Source organism: Notolepis coatsorum (assembly GCF_963971535.1).
Source record: "Notolepis coatsorum genome assembly, chromosome: 4".
Taxonomy (NCBI): Eukaryota; Metazoa; Chordata; class Actinopteri; order Aulopiformes; family Paralepididae; genus Notolepis; species Notolepis coatsorum.
In genome coordinates, this window is record NC_140168.1 from 103,367,695 (window position 1) to 103,388,105 (window position 20,411).

Consider the following 20,411-nt stretch of genomic DNA (forward strand, 5'->3'; position numbering starts at 1 on the left):
GACATGCAAGGCAGCCCAATGTCAAAAACACAAGTTATTTTATTACTAAACCTAGCTTAGCTTAGCATGACAGAAGTTCAAAGCTTGTTAGCCAACCTAGCCATAGCCGGTTCCATACCACACCGTTAGCATTCACGCAGGGGTCTCAATTTTTTTTTTTTTTACAATAAAGTTTCATAAAAATCTTAGTCAAACCTTTAGTATTATGGATATTACACATGCTGGCAGAGTACATGCATCCATGTTGTTGTGAACATTTTAATTAAATAAAGAAATTCCCTATCCATAGTCGCCATGGGAAAGAATAAAATAAAAAATAAAATAAAATAAATGCCCTACCTACCCATGGCCTTAACTGACAACCAACAGGAAACAAACAATATTTTCTTTTATGCCTAATGACTGAGTGATGGAGACCATGTTTGAAGGCAAACAAAAGCAAATCCCCTCAGTCGCACAGCAACCAGAATAACTGAAATACTGGCTGGTGATTTGATTGAACAGCTTTGTGATAGAAAAAAAAATGCACAGTGCATTTCCATAGCTGTGGATGAGTCCACTGACACCACTGAGAAGCATATGTTCTGAAGAACCGTTCATGTTCTGAAGAACTGTTCATGTTCTGAAATGTTATTGCTAAAGATTGAGAAGATTGGATCAGTTGTACTTTTTTTTGGAATACTTGAAACCCTTTTTGTGTGGAATATTTAATGCGGCCCAGCCTCACCCAGACTCTACCTCCAGCCTCACCCAGACTCCACCTCCAGCCTCACCCAGACTCTACCTCCAGCCTCACCCAGACTCCACCTCCAGCCTCACCCAGACTCTACCTCCAGCCTCACCCAGACTCTCCCTCCAGCCTCACCCAGACTCTCCCTCCAGCCTCACCCAGACTCTACCTCCAGCCTCACCCAGACTCTACCTCCAGCCTCACCCAGACTCTACCTCCAGCCTCACCCAGACTCTACCTCCAGCCTCACCCAGACTCTACCTCCAGCCTCACCCAGACTCTACCTCCAGCCTCACCCAGACTCTACCTCCAGCCTCACCCAGACTCTCCCTCCAGCCTCACCCAGACTCTACCTCCAGCCTCACCCAGACTCTACCTCCAGCCTCACCCAGACTCTACCTCCAGCCTCACCCACCCAGACTCTACCTCCAGCCTCACCCAGACTCTACCTCCAGCCTCACCCAGACTCTACCTCCAGCCTCACCTAGACTCTCCCTCCAGCCTCACCCAGACTCTCCCTCCAGCCTCACCCAGACTCTACCTCCAGCCTCACCCAGACTCTACCTCCAGCCTCACCTAGACTCCACCTCCAGCCTCACCCAGACTCTCCCTCCAGCCTCACCCAGACTCTACCTCCAGCCTCACCCAGACTCCACCTCCAGCCTCACCCAGACTCTACCTCCAGCCTCACCCAGACTCTACCTCCAGCCTCACTCAGACTCTCCCTCCAGCCTCACCCAGACTCTACCTCCAGCCTCACCCTGACTCTCCCTCCAGCCTCACGCAGACTCCACCTCCAGCCTCACCCAGACTCTACCTCCAGCCTCACCCAGACTCTACCTCCAGCCTCACCCAGACTCTACCTCCAGCCTCACCCAGACTCTACCTCCAGCCTCACCCAGACTCTACCTCCAGCCTCACCCAGACTCTACCTCCAGCCTCACCCTGACTCTCCCTCCAGCCTCACCCAGACTCTCCCTCCAGCCTCACCCAGACTCTACCTCCAGCCTCACCCTGACTCTCCCTCCAGCCTCACCCAGACTCTCCCTCCAGCCTCACCCAGACTCCACCTCCAGCCTCACCCAGACTCTCCCTCCAGCCTCACCCAGACTCTACCTCCAGCCTCACCCAGACTCTACCTCCAGCCTCACCCAGACTCTACCTCCAGCCTCACCCAGACTCCACCTCCAGCCTCACCCAGACTCTACCTCCAGCCTCACCCAGACTCTACCTCCAGCCTCACCCAGACTCCCTCCAGCCTCACCCATACTCTACCTCCAGCCTCACCCAGACTCTACCTCCAGCCTCACCCAGACTCTACCTCCAGCCTCACCTAGACTCTACCTCCAGCCTCACCCAGACTCTACCTCCAGCCTCACCCAGACTCTACCTCCAGCCTCACCCAGACTCTACCTCCAGCCTCACCCAGACTCTACCTCCAGCCTCACCCAGACTCCACCTCCAGCCTCACCCAGACTCTCCCTCCAGCCTCACCCAGACTCCACCTCCAGCCTCACCCATACTCTACCTCCAGCCTCACCCAGACTCTACCTCCAGCCTCACCCAGACTCTACCTCCAGCCTCACCCAGACTCTACCTCCAGTGTCACCCAGCCTCTACCTCCAGCCTCACCAAGACTCCACCTCCAGCCTCACCCAGACTCTACCCCCAGCCTCACCTAGACTCTCCCTCCAGCCTCACCCAGACTCTCCATCCAGCCTCACCTAGACTCTCCCTCCATCCTCACCCAGACTCTCCCTCCAGCCTCACCCAGACTCTCCCTCCAGCCTCACCTAGACTCTCCCTCCAGCCTCACCTAGACTCTCCCTCCAGCCTCACCCAGACTCTCCCTCCAGCCTCACCCAGACTCTCCCTCCAGCCTCACCCAGACTCTACCTCCAGCCTCACCCAGACTCTACCTCCAGCCTCACCCAGACTCTACCTCCAGCCTCACCCAGACTCTACCTCCAGCCTCACCCAGACTCTACCTCCAGCCTCACCCAGACTCTCCATCCAGCCTCACCCAGACTCTACCTCCAGCCTCACCCAGACTCCACATCCAGCCTCACCCAGACTCCACCTCCAGCGTCACCCAGACTCTACCTCCAGCCTCACCCAGACTCTACCTCCAGCCTCACCCAGACTCTACCTCCAGCCTCACCCAGACTCTCCATCCAGCCTCACCCAGACTCTACCTCCAGCCTCACCCAGACTCCACATCCAGCCTCACCCAGACTCCACCTCCAGCGTCACCCAGACTCTACCTCCAGCCTCACCCAGACTCTACCTCCAGAGGTACATTGAGTTTGAGACCCCTCAGGTCATCCTCCATGTTCAAATATTATTCGGCCTCGCAAGCAACCAAAACCTCCTCCGTTCTTGGTCTTTGGTCCTTACCGGGCCTCGCTAGGTTAGCCTGCATTCTGGTCAGCTCCGTCTGCCTGTGGGTCAGGGCCCTCTCCTCTCCTCTCCAGCTGCCTGTGGGTCAGGGCCCTCTCCTCTCCTCTCCTCTCCAGGGGCCTGTGGGTCAGGGCCCTCTCCTCTCCTCTCCAGGGGCCTGTGGGTCAGGGCCCTCTCCTCTCCAGCTGCCTGTGGCTCAGGGCCCTCTCCTCTCCTCTCCAGGAGCCTGTGGGTCAGGGCCCTCTCCTCTCCAGCTGCCTGTGGGTCAGGGCCCTCTCCTCTCCTCTCCAGGAGCCTGTGGGTCAGGGCCCTCTCCTCTCCAGCTGCCTGTGGGTCAGGGCCCTCTCCTCTCCAGGTGCCTGTGGGTCAGGGCCCTCTCCTCTCCAGGTGCCTGTGGGTCAGGGCCCTCTCCTCTCCAGGTGCCTGTGGGTCAGGGCCCTCTCCTCTCCAGCTGCCTGTGGGTCAGGGCCCTCTCCTCTCCTCTCCAGGTGCCTGTGGGTCAGGGACCTCTCCTCTCCAGGGGCCTGTGGCTCAGGGCCCTCTCCTCTCCAGGGGCCTGTGGCTCAGGGCCCTCTCCTCTCCAGCTGCCTGTGGCTCAGGGCCCTCTCCTCTCCAGCTGCCTGTGGGTCAGGGCCCTCTCCTCTCCAGCTGCCTGTGGGTCAGGGCCCTCTCCTCTCCTCTCCAGGTGCCTGTGGGGTCAGCTAACGTCCCTTAGCTCCGCCCCTGCCGTGTCGGCTGAGGCCCAGGAAGAGCTACTTTGCATCTTGTCGGTTGCTGGCATCTCCACGTCTCGTACAGCAGCCGCCCGCTCACCACGTCACCTCCACTTAAACACAGCTCTGAAAAATTCCAATTGGCTATTTTAAAATTATTCAATTTGACACTAAATTTAGGCTATTTTCCTGATGTCTGGAATGAAGGACTCATAACCCCAATTTTCAAGAGTGGAGATAAACATGACCCAAAAAACTATAGGGGTATCTGTGTGACGAGTAATTTGGGCAAACTTCTATGTAGTATCATCAACACCAGACTCATAGAATTCCTTACAGAACACAGCGTTCTAAGTAAAAGCCTAATCGGATTCTTACCAAATTATCGTACCTCTGACCATATATACACTCTTAAAACCCTAATTGACATTCACGTAAAACAGAACAAAAACAAAATATATTCCTGCTTTGTCGATTTTGAAAAAGCTTTTGATTCAATTTGGCACAAAGGTCTTTTCTTCAAAATTCTAGAAAGTGGTGTTGGAGGAAATACATATGACTTGATCAAATCCATGTACACAAAAAACAGATGTGCTTTTAGAATTGGCAATAAAAGAACAAATTTCTTCACCCAGGGTCGCGGAGTCCGCCAGAGGTGTAATTTAAGCCCAACATTGTTTAATATATATATAAATGAATTAGCAAAGTTATTAGAACTTTCTACTGCACCCGGTCTGACTCTGCACGATACCAATGTAAAATTACTGATGTACGCAGATGATCTGGTTCTGCTGTCAGCCACTAAAGAGGGTCTACAACAGAACCTAGACATCCTCCACCAGTTCTGCCAGACATGGTCTCTGAACGTAAACATGAAGAAGACTAAAGTCATGATCTTTCAAAGGAGACACGAGTCTCAGAGTTCACATAATACATTTAAATTAGGCACACACATATTAGAAAACACAAAAAGCTACCCATATTTGGGATTGAAAATAAATCATAATGGAAACTTCAATATGGCTGTGAATGAATTGAAGGAGAAGGGAAGAAGGGCTTTTTATGCCATCAAAAGGAAAATTCCAATTGACATCCCAATTAGGACCTGGCTCAAAATTCTAAATTCCGTAATAAATCCAATAATATTATATGGCAGTGAAGTGTGGGGTCCATTAACTAACCAAGATTTCCCAAAATGGGAAAAACACCCATTAGAAGTACTGCATGCAGAATTGTGCAAAAACCTACTTAAGGTCCACAGACACACTGCCAATAATGCATGCAGGGCAGAACTTGGCCAATACCCCCTAATCATTCAAATTCAAAAGCGAGCCATTAATTTTACACACACCTCCAATCAAGTGACCCCCACTCCTACCACTACAAAGCCCCTAGTCAGAAATCTCTGCCCACAAACGCTTCAGGACAGATACCAAGAAATCTGGCCCAACCAAATAATCTCAAAACAAAAAGAAAACTATATAGAATATTGGAACAAATCAACCAAATCTCAAAGTAAATTAGAATTCTATTTGACCCTAAACAGAGAGTACATGGTGGCAGAATACCTGACTACTGTGAATGAGATAAAATTAAGAAAAACATTGACACGGTACAGACTGTGTGGACACAGTCTAGCCATAGAAACAGGCCGTCACAGGCAAAACTGGCTGCCCAGAGAGGCCAGGCTGTGTTCACTTTGCCATCAGGGGGACATTGAGACAGAACCTCACTTCCTACTGTACTGTGAGAAATACAAGGACCTAAGAGAAGTCTTCTTTGAAAAAATAAACAAAATTGATGCACAGTTTATCCATCTCCCTGATCACCAAAAGCTACTATACATGTGTGGGGAGAAAAGTCAGTGTACAGCATTAGCTGCAAAATATGTAGATGGTTGTCACACAATAAGAGAACAAGCCCTGTAAATGTATCTGAGTGGCCACACTTGAAAAATGACTACCCGATCGAGTGACTAATTTGTAAATTAATATGTTTCTTGTTGATTGTCCTTACTGTTATTACTAATATTATGATATTGTATTGCTTAATATATATGTTATTGTTTGTATGTTGAACTTGCTTTGGCAATAAGTATGTAAATATTTCATGCCAATAAAGCCTATTTGAATTGAATTGAATTGAGAGAGAGAGAGAGAGAGAGAGAGAGAGAGAGAGAGAGAGAGAGAGAGAGAGAGAGAGAGAGAGAGAGAGAGAGAGAGAGAGAGAGAGAGAGAGAGAGAGAGAGAGAGAGAGAGAGAGAAATAAAACAAAGACTGTAGGGGATAAACAGTAGGGATGTCCGATATTGGCATTAAAATGTAATATCGGAAATGATCGGTATCGGTAAAAAATAAAAACATTTAATCTTTTTTCTTTCTTTTTTTCTTCTTCATTTATTTAACCTTTATTTACCCAGGCAAGCAAGTAAGATCAAAATCTTATTTTATTTATTGTCAAAAGTATGCATAATGTTGTGTTAATTCCACGACAAGAGATATGTAATGTTAATGACCTGAAATGATTAAAAAATAATTGGGGAGGGAAACCCTGCATATATCGGTATCGGTTGATATCGGTATCGGAAATTAATTAAGTTGGACAATATTGGTATATCGGTAAAAAAGCCAACATCGAACATCCCTAGTAAAAAGGTATGTTTTTTCAAAGTTTATGAGAGCTCCTTCGGGCTGTAGCTCTTGTACAATTCAAGAAGAAACATCACAAAAGATCAAGAACCAAAACCACCATAAAATCCAAATACGTAACGCTCCCAGAACGTCTCCCAGTGAAGATGAGGAACGACTCACTAAAAACCTAGCAATAGGGGAACAAGCCCCACAGGCGGCGAGGAGGAGAGAAACCACAGATGGGACGGAAATAAATCAGAAGAAAGCGTAGGAAAACTGAGGGAGATGCAGAGTGGATCCATCGCGCCTGTGGTCGTGTTCAACCCAGGTTCGGCACAAACAAGGGACTAAACACGTTTCGCAATTATGCCACATCAATGTGGAACGCCTACTATCAAAACCGCTCTCAAAGAGCACCTACGGGAGGCTGCAATTCGAAACGGGCCCCTGTAAATGTCCAAACCTATACCCCCCCTGTTACGTTCTGGACACCGACCTCGGTCGGTGACCACCCACATTCCTGGCATATGTCACTGGGCTTGTCACCTGTCATTTCCCTGTCAATTAGTGCTGTCACTTAGGGGTGGTTCCTGATTGGCTGTCACGGGGGTGTGTGTGGAATGTTGGTATTTGGTCTCTATTTAACATACCTCTCTTCTGCTTGTCCATTGTCAGGTCTTCACTAATTGCGTTCGGGGATAACGCGGACGGTTCTTCTGTGGACCTCCAATAAGCTCCATTTACCTTATCTTACACTAGTGCTTTTAGCACTTGTTCTCTCTTAGAATTTACTCTGTGTTCTTACTATTAAAGTCGAACCTGTTCAAGAGTATAACACTCTCTGTCTCTGTGATTGCCCTTCAACCATTGGAATTCACCTACCTGCATTCTGACAGAAGACGCTGACCATCAGAATTCCATGGAGGCCATCATGGAGATGCTCCGGACGCAGGGAGCAGCCCAGACACGGATGGAGGAACATCAGCAGCTGGTCAGCGCGAGTTAATCCGACTCAATGGGGTCGTCGGATCATCCCAAGCGGTGGCGCAGTCGGCGTTGGCCACAGCTCGACAAGCCGAAGAAGGAGTGGCTGGTGTGCAGTCGGCGGCGGGGGAAGCAGCGCTCCACGCAGAGGAAAGTCGGGGGGGTTCGGGGTCCAAGGAGCGGTCCCGCGAACCACATCTGCAGGCGCACCGCCTCGCTATGACGGATCACCGGATGGTTGTCGGGAATTCATCACCCAGTGTCTACTCGTTTTCCGGCTGCAACCACGATCATTTCCATCGGAGACAGCGCAGGTAGCGTATATTATCACACTGCTCACCGGTGAAGCTCTCTCCTGGGCTACGGCGGAATTAGAGGCAGGGGCGATAATCTGCGACAGTCTGGACGCCTTTACCCGGGAATTGAGAAGAGTATTCGATACTTCCCGGGTACTCTCGATCTTCGAGGCCTGGTGGTCGTCTTCTCGACTGCCGGCAGGGCCTCCGCACAGTCGCAGCTTATGCTATCAAATTTCGGATCTTGGCTCGGGAGACAGCTTGGGCGCGAGAACGTCTGCGTGGTTCTGTTCGTCAGGGGACTCTCAGCGCGGACTGCGAGATGCTCTCTCCGCGCGTGAGATCCCCGAGCAGCTGGAAGTGCTGATCAACACCACCATCAAGATGGATAATCGGCACCGGGAGAGGGAGAAGGAGCATGTCAACAACACCCAGCCCCAGGTATGTTTTCCTTCTTCTCCTGGTGTTGATAATTCCATGCATTACACGAGTGGGCCACTGAGGTGATGAATCCATGCAGCTTGGAGCGCTGTCGCTCTCGGACGACGAGAGGCAGCGCTTCATCAAAGAGCGACGCTGCTTCCGGTGCGGCCGCACGGTCACCGCTTCGGCAGCTGTCGGGTCCAGGCTGTATCGGCTCGGCGCCAATCGGGGATGGAAGGTGCGCCGTCGGGCCTCGAGAGGGCGCCAGCAGGTGGGCTCATTCCTGCCAAAACCACGGATTCTCGCAAATTTTTTGAGGTGGCGATCAACTGTGGGGGTGACATTAGGGGAACTAAGGCTCTCATTGACTCAGGGGCGGCGAGGCAAATTTTATTCACGTGGGACTGGTGAAGGAGTGGGGAACCCCGGTGGAGGACTTAGGGGTTCCCTTACCAGTCTATGCCCTGGACGGTCGGCCCCTGGGCAGTGGGAGCGTCACCCAGCGCACAGTCCCCTTACACATCCGGGTGGAGGGTGGGGAGTGGGAATGGGTTACTTTTTTTGTCATCTTTTCCCCCTATTCTGTCATGGTGTTGGGTCATCCCTGGTTGTCGTCATGTGTTCGTGTCATTAATTGGAGCACGGGCGAACTCTCAACGGCGGCCGACGTTAAGTCGATCGTCAGCGGGAGTTTGCCCAAACCCTTGTCTCCCCCCCCCCTCTTCTCTTTTGTCTCCTCCCTCTTTCTCCAGGATGGTGGGGAGCGTGGCAGATTCTGATCTACCCTCTAATCCCGATTTAATAGGGGTGCCTGAGATCTATTGGGACCTGGCGGACGTTTTTAGCAAGACGCGTGCTAAAGCACTTCCGACTCATAGATCATACGACTGTCCCATTAATCTTCTAGCCGGTACCTCCCCGCCTTGCGGGCGTATGTTCTCTCTCTCACGCCCCGAAACCTTGGCCATGAACACCTACATAGAGGAGGCATTGCTTGCGGGGCACATACGCCCTTCCACTTCCCCTGCCGGCGCTGGCTTCTTTTTTGTTGATAAAAAGGATGGGGATCAGCGCCCATGCATTGATTATAGGGGATTGAATGACGTTTCCATCAAGAACCGATATCCTTTACCCCTCATGGACACGGCCTTTGAGTGCTTACAGGGGGCACAGGTCTTTTCTAAACTTGACTTACGTAATGCATACAACCTGGTCAGGATTAGAGAGGGAGACGAGTGGAAGACTGCATTTAACACACCCAATGGGCACTATGAGTATTTGGTCATGCCCTTTGGTTTGGCTAATGCTCCGGCAGTCTTCCAAGCCCTGGTTAACGACGTGCTGCGAGACTTGATTGGGGTGTCGGTGTTTGTCTACTTAGATGATATCCTGATTTTTTCTCGCGATATGGTGCAACACCAAATGCACGTTCGGGAGGTGCTAGACCGTCTCCTCAAGCATCAACTATTCGTTAAGGCTGAGAAGTGTGTGTTTCACACGGACACCGTGTCCTTCCTGGGCTTTGTGTTGACGAAGGGCGATCTGCGCATGGATCCAGCCAAGGTGAGTGCAGTTTTGGACTGGCCACGGCCTTCGTCGCTCAAGGGGTTACAACGGTTTTTGGGCTTTGCAAATTTTTACAGGCGCTTTATTCGCAATTTTAGCGCCTTAGCCAATCCCTTAACAGCTCTCACTAAGGCCTCTCTCCCTGGCTTTGAATGGTCGCCTAGGGCTGAGTCGGCCTTCTGCGATCTTAAACGTCGTTTTACATCCGCTCCTGTATTGATCCGCCATGACGCGGAGGTTCCGTTCATTGTGGAGGTGGATGCCTCTGACGTCGCGGTGGGGGGGGTGCTCTCTCAGAGATGCTTAAAGGATGGGAAAGTGCACCCGTGTGCTTTTTTTTTCTCGCCGTCTGTCACCAGCCGAGCGTAATTACGACGTGGGTAATCGGGAGTTATTGGCGATCAAATTGGCACTGGAGGAGTGGAGACATTGGTTGGAGGGGGCGGCACATCCTTTCATTATTTGGACTGACCATAAGAACTTGGCTTACATCCAAGGGGCTAAACGCCTTAACGCTCGCCAGGCCAGGTGGACGTTGTTCTTCACACGATTTCGATATACCATCTCCTATAGACCCGGCTCCAAGAATATCAAACCTGACGCGTTGTCGCGCCAGTTTGATCTTCCTGGGCGGGAGGAGCAGCCCCATCCCATTATTCCACCGGCCTTGATTTTGGCACCTGTGTCTTGGGGCATAGAGAAGGTGGTAAGGTCGGCGCTAACGCGGGAGCCCGATCCTGGTGGGGGTCCTCCGGGACGGTCGTATGTTCCCAAGGTGGCGCGCTCACGCTTGCTACAGTGGGCACATGCGTCATCCCTCACCAGCCACCCAGGGGCAACCAGGACCCTGGAATTTATCCGTAGGAGGTTCTGGTGGCCGACAGTGGAGGGGGATACGCGTTCCTTTGTGGCGGCCTGTCCGGTGTGCGCACGTAGTAAGACCTCTCGACGGGCACCGGCGGGTCTCCTCCGACCACTTCCTATTCCTAAACGACCCTGGTCACACATATCTCTGGACTTTATTTCTGGTCTTCCCCTTTCGGACGGATTCACCACCATTTTGGTGGTGGTGGATCGGTTCTCTAAGGCGGCTCACTTTGTCCCTCTCCCCAAGCTTCCTTCGGCCCGGGAGACTGCTGATTTAATTATACAGCATGTCTTTCGGGTCCACGGGCTGCCAGTAGATATCGTGTCGGACCGGGGTCCTCAGTTCGCCTCCAGGTTCTGGAAGGCGTTTGCCGCCGGCCTCGGCGCCTCTGTCAGTCTGTCGTCTGGGTTCCATCCACAGTCAAACGGGCAGACGGAGAGGGTCAACCAGGATTTGGAGGGGGTCTTGAGGTGTTACGTTGCCGGTAGTCCGGCAACGTGGAGTAGGAGGTTGGCTTGGGCTGAGTACGCGCATAATACCCTTCTCTCCTCTTCTACCGGTATGTCTCCCTTTCAGTGCCAGTATGGTTTTCAACCTCCTCTGTTTCCCGAGCAGGAGCAGGAGGCGGAGGTGCCCTCGGCCCAGGCACATGTGGCTCGCTGTCGCAGGACGTGGAAACAGGTTCGGAAGGCGCTACAGAAGGTTTCGGTTAGTACCCAACGGCAGGCTAACCGTAAGCGTCGTCCGGCTCCAGTTTACCGTCCAGGGCAGCGGGTTTGGCTTTCCACCCGGGATCTCCCTCTCCGGGTGGAATCCAAGAAGCTGGCTCCTCGCTTTATAGGACCATTTAAAGTGATTCATCGGGTTAATCCAGTGGCTTACAAGCTACGACTTCCGAGCTCTATGAGGGTTCATCCGACGTTTCATGTGTCCCTGTTGAAGCCATTCCTCTCATCGCCCTTGGCCCCACCACTGCCTGTGGTTCCTCCGCCCCGGTTTATTGGCGGTCAACCCATTTACACGGTGCAGAGGATACTGGGTTGTAGGCGGAGGGGTAGGGGGTTTCAGTTCTTGGTGGATTGGGAGGGGTACGGGATAGAAGAGCGTTCTTGGGTGCCTCAAAGCGATATTTTAGATCCCAGCCTGATCGTTGATTTCCGGCGGCTGAATCCCGAGGCTCCTAGGTGAACGTCTGGTGCCGTTCGTCGGGGGAGGGTACTGTTACGTTCTGGACACCGACCTCGGTCGGTGACCACCCACATTCCTGGCATATGTCACTGGGCTTGTCACCTGTCATTTCCCTGTCAATTAGTGCTGTCACTTAGGGGTGGTTCCTGATTGGCTGTCACGGGGGTGTGTGTGGAATGTTGGTATTTGGTCTCTATTTAACATACCTCTCTTCTGCTTGTCCATTGTCAGGTCTTCACTAATTGCGTTCGGGGATAACGCGGACGGTTCTTCTGTGGACCTCCAATAAGCTCCCATTTACCTTATCTTACACTAGTGCTTTTAGCACTTGTTCTCTCTTAGAATTTACTCTGTGTTCTTACTATTAAAGTCGAACCTGTTCAAGAGTAAACACTCTCTGTCTCTGTGATTGCCTTCAACCATTGGAATTCACCTACCTGCATTCTGACACCCCCCCCCACCCAACCCCCTCCAATGTACAGTTTCTTCCCCCTCAAATGTACATACTCTCTTTTAGAAACTCTGTCTCTTAACACAGTACTGTATATTTGTATATCATGTATGTCATAATGTCTGGATGTAACAGTACTGTTTATCTGTATGTCATGTATGTCATAAATGTCTGGATGTAACAGTACTGTTTATCTGTATGTCATGTATGTCATAAATGTAAATGACGGAGCGATCGCTGCACTCTCTCCGCTCAGTAATCCGCTCTAGCATTTTCTTTCGCAAACTAAGGAAGAAGAAGATGAATGTGCAACACATTTCACAACTGCCAAACATGTCGGGAGCAAACATGCTTCAAGAAGATTAATGAGCGATACTGCATGTTTAATGGGAGCGCGCCTGATGTTTTAATGAAACCTCTGTATTTCCAAATCAATCCCACGTTGTGTACGGCATTGGGTGCATAACTTCAGTCCGTATAAATCGACGTACCCATAGCCAAGATGCATGCCCTCGTTAACGCAATGAGTCCAGGCAAGGACATTTCTACACGTCCTTCGAGAGAGGATCGAGAGAGAGAGAGAGAGAGAGAGAGAGAGAGAGAGAGAGAGAGAGAGAGAGAGAGAGGGGGGGGGGAGAGAGGAGAGAGGGGGGGGAGAGAGAGATAGAGAGGGGGAGAGAGAGATAGAGAGGGAGAGAGAGAGAGAGAGAGAGAGAGAGAGAGAGAGAGAGAGAGAGAGAGAGAGAGAGAGAGAGAGAGAGAGAGAAGAGAGAGAGAGAGAGAGGGGGGGAGGGGGAGAGAGACATACCACAGTACAGGTTGGAAGGTCCATCTGGAGAATGTACGTCCAAGACACTGATACACACACACACACAAACACGCACTACACACACACAAACACACACTACACACACACACACACAAATACTCTGTCTGTCTGTCTGAATGAATGAATGAATGAATGAATGAATGGTGATTTTTATTTTATTTTTATGTTTGGTATCATTTTAAACAGTTTTTATGTTTTTAATTTGTTCTACTCATTTTATTAATGTTCTATTTTTTCTAGGGATGTCCGATATTATCGGCCGACCGATATTATCGGCCGATATCGGCAGTAAAATGTGATATCGGAAAATATCGTATCTGTTTAAAAAAAAAAAGAAAAACAATAACAATATTTGTATATCCAGTGAAATTATTAGTTACCTGAAATTATTCAGTTTTTTGGGGGGGGAAACCCTGCATATATCGGTATCGGTTGATATCGGTTGATATCGGTATCGGAAATTAAGAGTTGGACAATATCGGAATATCGGTATCGGTATAAAAAAGCCAATATCGAGCATCACTAATTTTTTCTAATATTCTACTTTTTTCTATTGGGTCTAGCATTATGCTGTTGTCTCTTTATATCTGATGCGATTCCAGTTGCATTACTTTATATGAGTTTATATCGTCAATGTGTTTATTAACCCTTTCACTGCCACACGACAGAAGGTTAACCCTTATCCGCGGAGCTAATGATGCTAATGATGGAGCATCGCCTGTCGGTCGTGTGGACAGTAAAGGGCCAACCTTCTGTATTGTCCACAGTGAAAGGGTTAACCCGGCTGTCGTGTGGCAGTGAACGGGTTTAACCATGGTATTTTCCTGTGTGACCTGATGGCCCCCCTTGTGGGAGGAGTCTGGCCTCCTGGTGGAGGAGTCTCACCTCCTGGTGGATGAGTCTGCCCTCTGGTGGGAGGAGTCTGCCCTCCTGGGGGGGAGGAGTCTGTCCCTGACTGCCCTCTTCAAAACTCAGTGTGGTCTTGAAATATATTACAACACGGAGAAGATGCTCTGAGGAATATTTCTGTGTTTTTAGAGACGCCATCTGTAACCAGAAGGTTGCAGGTTCAATCCCTGTAACAGAAATGCATGTCTTATTACACTGGAGGATGAAGATAGCAGGTAGGAGATGGAGATAGGAGGTAGAGATGGAGATAGGAGGTAAAGGATAGAGATAGGAGGTAAGAGATAGAGATAGGAGGTAAGAGATGGAGATAGGAGGTAAGAGATGGAGATAGGAGGTAAGAGATAGAGATAGGAGGTAAGAGATAGAGATAGGAGGTAAGAAATAGAGATATGAGGTAAGATATAGAGATAGGAGGTACGAGATAGAGATAGATCGTATGAGATGGGGATGTTTTTAGAGACGCCATCTGTAAACAGAAGGTTGCAGGTGCAATCCCTGTGACAGAAATACATGCCTTATTACACTGGGAGATGAAGATAGCAGATAGGAGATGGAGATAGGAGGTATGAGATGGAGATAGGAGGTAGGAGGTAAGAGATAGAGATAGGTGGTACGATGTGGAGATACGATGTATGAGATGGAGATGGAGATAGGAGGTAGGAGATGGAGATAGGAGGTAGGAGGTAGGAGATAGAGATAGGAGGTAAGAGATAGAGATAGGAGGTAAGAGATGGAGATAGGAGGTAAGAGATGGCGATAGGAGGTAAGAGATGGAGATAGGAGGTAAGAGATGGAGATAGGAGGTAAGAGATGGGAGATAGGAGGTAAGAGATGGAGATAGGAGGTAAGAGATAGAGATAGGAGGTAAGAGATAGAGATAGGAGGTAAAAGATAGAGATAGGAGGTAAGAGATGGAGATAGGAGGTAAGAGATGGCGATAGGAGGTAAGAGATGGAGATAGGAGGTAAGAGATAGAGATAGGAGGTAAGAGATGGAGATAGGAGGTAAGAGATAGAGATAGGAGGTAAGAGATGGAGATAGGAGGTAAGAGATAGAGATAGGAGGTAAGAGATATAGATAGGAGGTAAGAGATGGAGATAGGAGGTAAGATATAGAGATAGGAGGTAAGAGATAGAGATAGGAGGTAAGAGATAGAGATAGGAGGTAAGAGATGGAGATAGGAGGTAAGAGATGGAGATAGGAGGTAAGAGATGGAGATAGGAGGTAAGAGATGGAGATAGGAGGTAAGAGATAGAGATAGGAGGTAAGAGATAGAGATAGGAGGTAAGAGATGGAGATAGGAGGTAAGAGATGAGATAGGAGGTAAGAGATAGAGATAGGAGGTAAGAGATAGAGATAGGAGGTAAGAGATAGAGATAGGGAGGTAAGAGATAGAGATAGGAGGTAAGAGATGGAGATAGGAGGTAAGAGATGGAGATAGGAGGTAAGAGATGGAGATAGGAGGTAAGAGATAGAGATAGGAGGTACGAGATAGAGATAGGAGGTAAGAGATAGAGATAGGAGGTAAGAGATAGAGATAGGAGGTAAGAGATAGAGATAGGAGGTAAGAGATGGAGATAGGAGGTAAGAGATAGAGATATGAGGTAAGATATAGAGATAGGAGGTAAGATATAGAGATAGGAGGTAAGAGATAGAGATAGGAGGTAGAGATAGAGATAGGAGGTACGAGATAGAGATAGGAGGTAAGAGATGGAGATAGGAGGTAAGAGATAGAGATATGAGGTAAGATATAGAGATAGGAGGTAAGAGATAGAGATAGGAGGTAAGAGATAGAGATAGGAGGTACGAGATAGAGATAGGAGGTAAGAGATGGAGATAGGAGGTAAGAGATAGAGATATGAGGTAAGATATAGAGATAGGAGGTAAGAGATAGAGATAGATTGTATGAGATGGGGATGTTTTTAGAGACGCCATCTGTAAACAGAAGGTTGCAGGTGCAATCCCTGTGACAGAAATACATGCCTTATTACACTGGGAGATGAAGATAGCAGATAGGAGATGGAGATAGGAGGTATGAGATGGAGATAGGAGGTAGGAGGTAAGAGATAGAGATAGGTGGTACGATGTGGAGATACGATGTATGAGATGGAGATGGAGATAGGAGGTAGGAGGTAGGAGGTAGGAGGTAGGAGGTAGGAGATAGGAGAGAAGGCAAGGGGGGGGCAATATAAAAAGCCTAATATGGCCTCTTTATCTTCATCATCAAACAGAAACGGGATGACCTGTCTGAAACCACACCTCCTTTTGAAGAGGGTGTTAGGTAACAGTGCGTTATGTATTCACATACACTATATGGGCATAATTACAGCATCTGCGGTTTATTAAACTCTGGGTGAACCACCAGTGACGCGTGGAGGACCGGACCCGTGTTCAGCCTCATCTGAAGTATTAACATATGATGTGTTGTTATTGCTACAGACCGATTCTGTTGGGTTTACATCTCTGACATACATTTACTAACTTGCTCATGACAAATGTTTTTACAGTATTTGAGAGAAATCAGTTGAATGTCTGAACCTAACAGTGGGTTTGGAATGTGTATAAATTATATGTAATGTAATGTACGCCTTGTTGCACCGCCCGACTCATGTGTCTTTATCTGTTTAATGATCACTACTCGATTATCAATACCAAAAAACAGCCATATTTACAATAAATTGATATATTTATGATCATATCTGGTCATAATGTTTCCAATCTAATTCGGAAAAAAAAAGGAATCCAGATTAGTAATTGATTGACGTTGAAACAAGCCAATTGGAATGCAGGATAATCTAAATTTCCTTGGTGGTGATTGGAGGAGACGGAATCGGAGCTATGTGATTGGTGGAGAGGAGCGCAGCTCTTAGTCTGACAGGAAATGCAGCCAGCCCCCTAAGCCCCACCCCCACATACATCTAATTGGGTGAAAGACAACACCTGGCCCCAGATCCGTGACACTGATTGGCTAAAGCACTGTACTCTGAACTGTCCAGGAAATGGCGTAACAGCTTCATTCTCAGTAGATGTTGAAATAAAGCAGAGAGAATATTGCAGATAATAATATCGTCCAGATTATGAGTTACATGTTAAGATGTTTCATTAAGCCACTGGAGCCACATTTAGAGAAAACAAAGAGAGAGGGGGAGAGAGAGAAAGAGACTGAGAGAAAGAGAGACTGAAACAGACAGAAAGAGAGAGAGAGAGAGTAACATGAAGAGACAGAAAGAGAGAGAGATATAGAGAGAAGGAGACAGACAGAGAGAGAGAGAGAGAGAGAGAGAGAGAGAGAGAGAGAGAGAGAGAGAGAGAGAGAGAGAGAGAGAGAGAGAGAGAGAGAGAGAGAGAGAGAGAGAGAGAGAGAGAGAAGGAAAGAGAGATAGAGACAGACAGAAAGAGAGCAAGAGAGAGAGAAGGAAAGAGAGACTGAGACAGACAGAATGAGAGAGATAGGGAGAGAGAGAAGGAAAGAGAGACTGAGACAGACAGAAAGAGAGAGATAGGGAGAGAGAGAGAGAGAGACTGAGAGAGACAGAAAGAGAGAGAGCGGGAGAGAGAAGGACAGATAGACTGAGACAGACAGAAAAGAGAGAGAGAGAGAGAGAGAGAAGGACAGAGAGACTGAGACAGACAGAAATAGAGAGAGAGAGGACAGAGAGACTGAGATAGACAGAAAGAGAGAGGGAGAAAGAGAAAGAGAAAGAGAAAGAGAGGAGAGAGAGAGAGAGAGAGGGGGGGGGGGGGGTAGCAGGGGGCCGGTTAGAGAACTTCCTGGCTGTTTAGGATGGACGTAAAACAAATTGATAATTGCAGAATTTTAACTCAATTGAGTAAGAATTAATTCTGAATCGCTAATTGGACAATAGTCTTTGGAGAAAAATTCAAAGACAACAATCCCCCCAAAAAAAACATGCTCAAATACAAATCTGAAAAATGACATTCAGGATTATTAAGACCCGCCCTCAAATCCCTCCTCCTCTCCCTAACCCAGGTTTTCTATTTGTCATTCTGATTTGATTGACAGCTGAGGACACATGTGGGGGGACAGTGCGGGGCGGCAGTGGGGTGGTGACCAGCCCCGGTTACCCTAGCAACTACGGTAACCATGTGGACTGTACCTGGATCCTATTGGCTGAGCCCGGCGACACCGTCTCTGTGGTCTTTACAGACTTCCAGACGGAGGACAAGTACGACTACCTGGAGGTGGAGGGATCCGAACCCCCAACCGCATGGTGAGTGGGGGAGCTCAGGGTGTGGGCCCGGGGGGGAGGGTAGAGGGTAGAGGGTGGAGGAGAGAGGAGAGAGGAGAGAGGAGAGAGGAGAGAGGAGAGATTGTAGAGGAGAAAGGAGAGAGGAGAGAGGAGATAGGAGAGGAGAGAGGAGAGGAGAGAGAGATGAGAGAGGGTAGCCCGGGGTGGATGGTGGAGGTTGTAAGCCCGGGGTGGAGGGTGGAGGGTGTGGGCCCGGGGTGGAGGGTGTGGGCCTGGGGTGGAGGATAGAGGGTAGAGGGTGGAGGATGGAGGAGAGAGGAGATAGGAGAGATTGTAGAGGAGAGAGGAGAGAGGATAGATTGTAGAGGAGAAAGGAGAGAGGAGAGGGATGAGAGAGGGTAAAGGAGAGAGGAGAGAGGGTAGAGTGTAGAGGAGAGAGGAGAGAGGAGAGAGGAGAGAGGAGAGAGGAGAGAGGAGAGAGGAGAGATGAGAGATGAGAGAGGTGAAGAGGGTAGAGGGTAGAGGAGAGAGGGTAGAGGGTGGAGGGTAGAGGAGAGAGGGTAGAGGGTAGAGGAGAGATGGTAGAGGGTAGAGGAGAGAGGGTAGAGGGTGGAGGGTGGAGGTTAGAGGAGAGAGGGTAGAGGGTAGAGGAGAGAGGGTAGAGGAGAGAGGGTAGAGGGTGGAGGGTGGAGGTTAGAAGAGAGAGGAGAGAGGAGAGAGAGAGGGTAGAGGAGAGAAGAGAGAGGAGAGAGGAGAGAGGAGAGAGGAGAGAGAGAGGGTAGAGGAGAGAAGAGAGGGTAGAGGAGAGAAGAGAGAGGAGAGAGGAGAGAGGAGAGAGAGAGGGTAGAGGAGAGAAGAGAGAGGAGAGAGGAGAGAGGAGAGAGGAGAGAGAGAGGGTAGAGGAGAGAAGAGAGGGTAGAGGAGAGAAGAGAGAGGAGAGAGGAGAGAGGAGAGAGAGAGGGTAGAGGAGAGAAGAGAGAGGGTGGAGGGTAGAGGAGAGAGGGTAGAGGGTAGAGGAGAGAGGGTAGAGGGTAGAGGAGAGAGGGTGGAGGGTGGAGGGTAGAGGAGAGAGGAGAGAGGAGGGAGGGTAGATGAGAGAGGAGAGGAGAGAGGAGAGGAGAGAGAGGAGAGAGGGTAGAGGAGAGAGGGTGGAGGGTAGAGGAGAGAGGAGAGGAGAGAGGAGAGGAGAGGAGAGGAGAGAGGAGAGAGGGTAGAGGGTAGAGGGGAGAGGGTAGAGGGTGGAGGGTGGAGGTTAGAGGAGAGAGGGTAGAGGGTAGAGGAGAGAGGGTAGAGGGTAGAGGAGAGAGGGTAGAGGGTAGAGGAGAGAGGGTAGAGGGTAGGGGAGAGAGGGTAGAGGGTAGAGGAGAGAGGGTAGAGGGTAGGGGAGAGAGGGGAGAGGGTAGAGGAGAGAGGGTAGAGGGTAGGGGAGAGAGGGTAGAGGGTAGAGGAGAGAGGGTAGATGGTAGAGGGTAGAGGGTAGAGGAGAGAAGAGAGAGGAGAGAGGGTAGAAGAGAGAGGAGAGGGTAGAGGGTGGAGGGTGGAGGGTAGAGGAGAGATGAGAGAGGAGAGATGAGAGAGTATAGAGGAGAGAGGAGAGATGAGAGAGGATAGAGGAGAGAGGAGAGATGAGAGAGGAGAGGGTAGAGGAGATAGGGTAGAGGGTAGAGGAGAGAGGGTAGAGGGTGGAAGGTAGAGGAGAGAGGGTAGATGGTAGAGGGGAGAGGGTAGAGGAGAGAGGGTAGAGGGTAGAGGGTGGAAGGTAGAGGAGAGAGGGTAGATGGTAGAGGGGAGAGGGTAGAGGGTAGAGGGTAGAGGGTAGAGGGTAGAGGGTGGAGGGTAGAGGAGAGAGGGTAGATGGTAGAGGAGAGAGGGTAGAGGATAGAGGGTGGAGGGTAGAGGGTAGAGGGTGGAGGGTAGAGGAGAGAGGAGAGGGTGGAGGATAGAGGGTGGAGGGTAGAGGAGAGAGGGTAGAGGGGAGAGGAGAGGGTGGAGGGGAGAGGTCTAAATAGAAAATACTCACGTAAAGTACAAGCAGCTCAAAATTGTACTTAGGTTTAGGTTAGGTTTACTTTATTTGTTCAAGGGGGACAGCGTACATTAATAAACATTTTTAAAAACGTAAATGCACCCAATTTTTGCCAAAACGCTAATTTCCATTGGTAGTCCCCCTACCAGAAGGTACAGGCTAAAATCCTATGTAAAAGGGTTAGCAA

The 20,411-nt window shown here is 49.6% G+C and overlaps 1 protein-coding gene across 1 annotated transcript in view; it reads left to right on the forward strand.

Moving 5' to 3' along the window:
* The window catches only part of LOC311226630 (CUB and sushi domain-containing protein 3-like), a gene marked incomplete at both ends in the record, with an annotated part of 799,139 nt that overhangs the window by 236,351 nt on the left and 542,377 nt on the right, over window positions 1-20,411 (forward strand). The window contains one exon of the mRNA XM_084312048.1: window positions 18,012-18,219. Within this exon, the coding sequence (XP_084168174.1) occupies window positions 18,012-18,219 (208 nt within the window). The remainder of the gene's footprint in view (window positions 1-18,011; window positions 18,220-20,411) is intronic.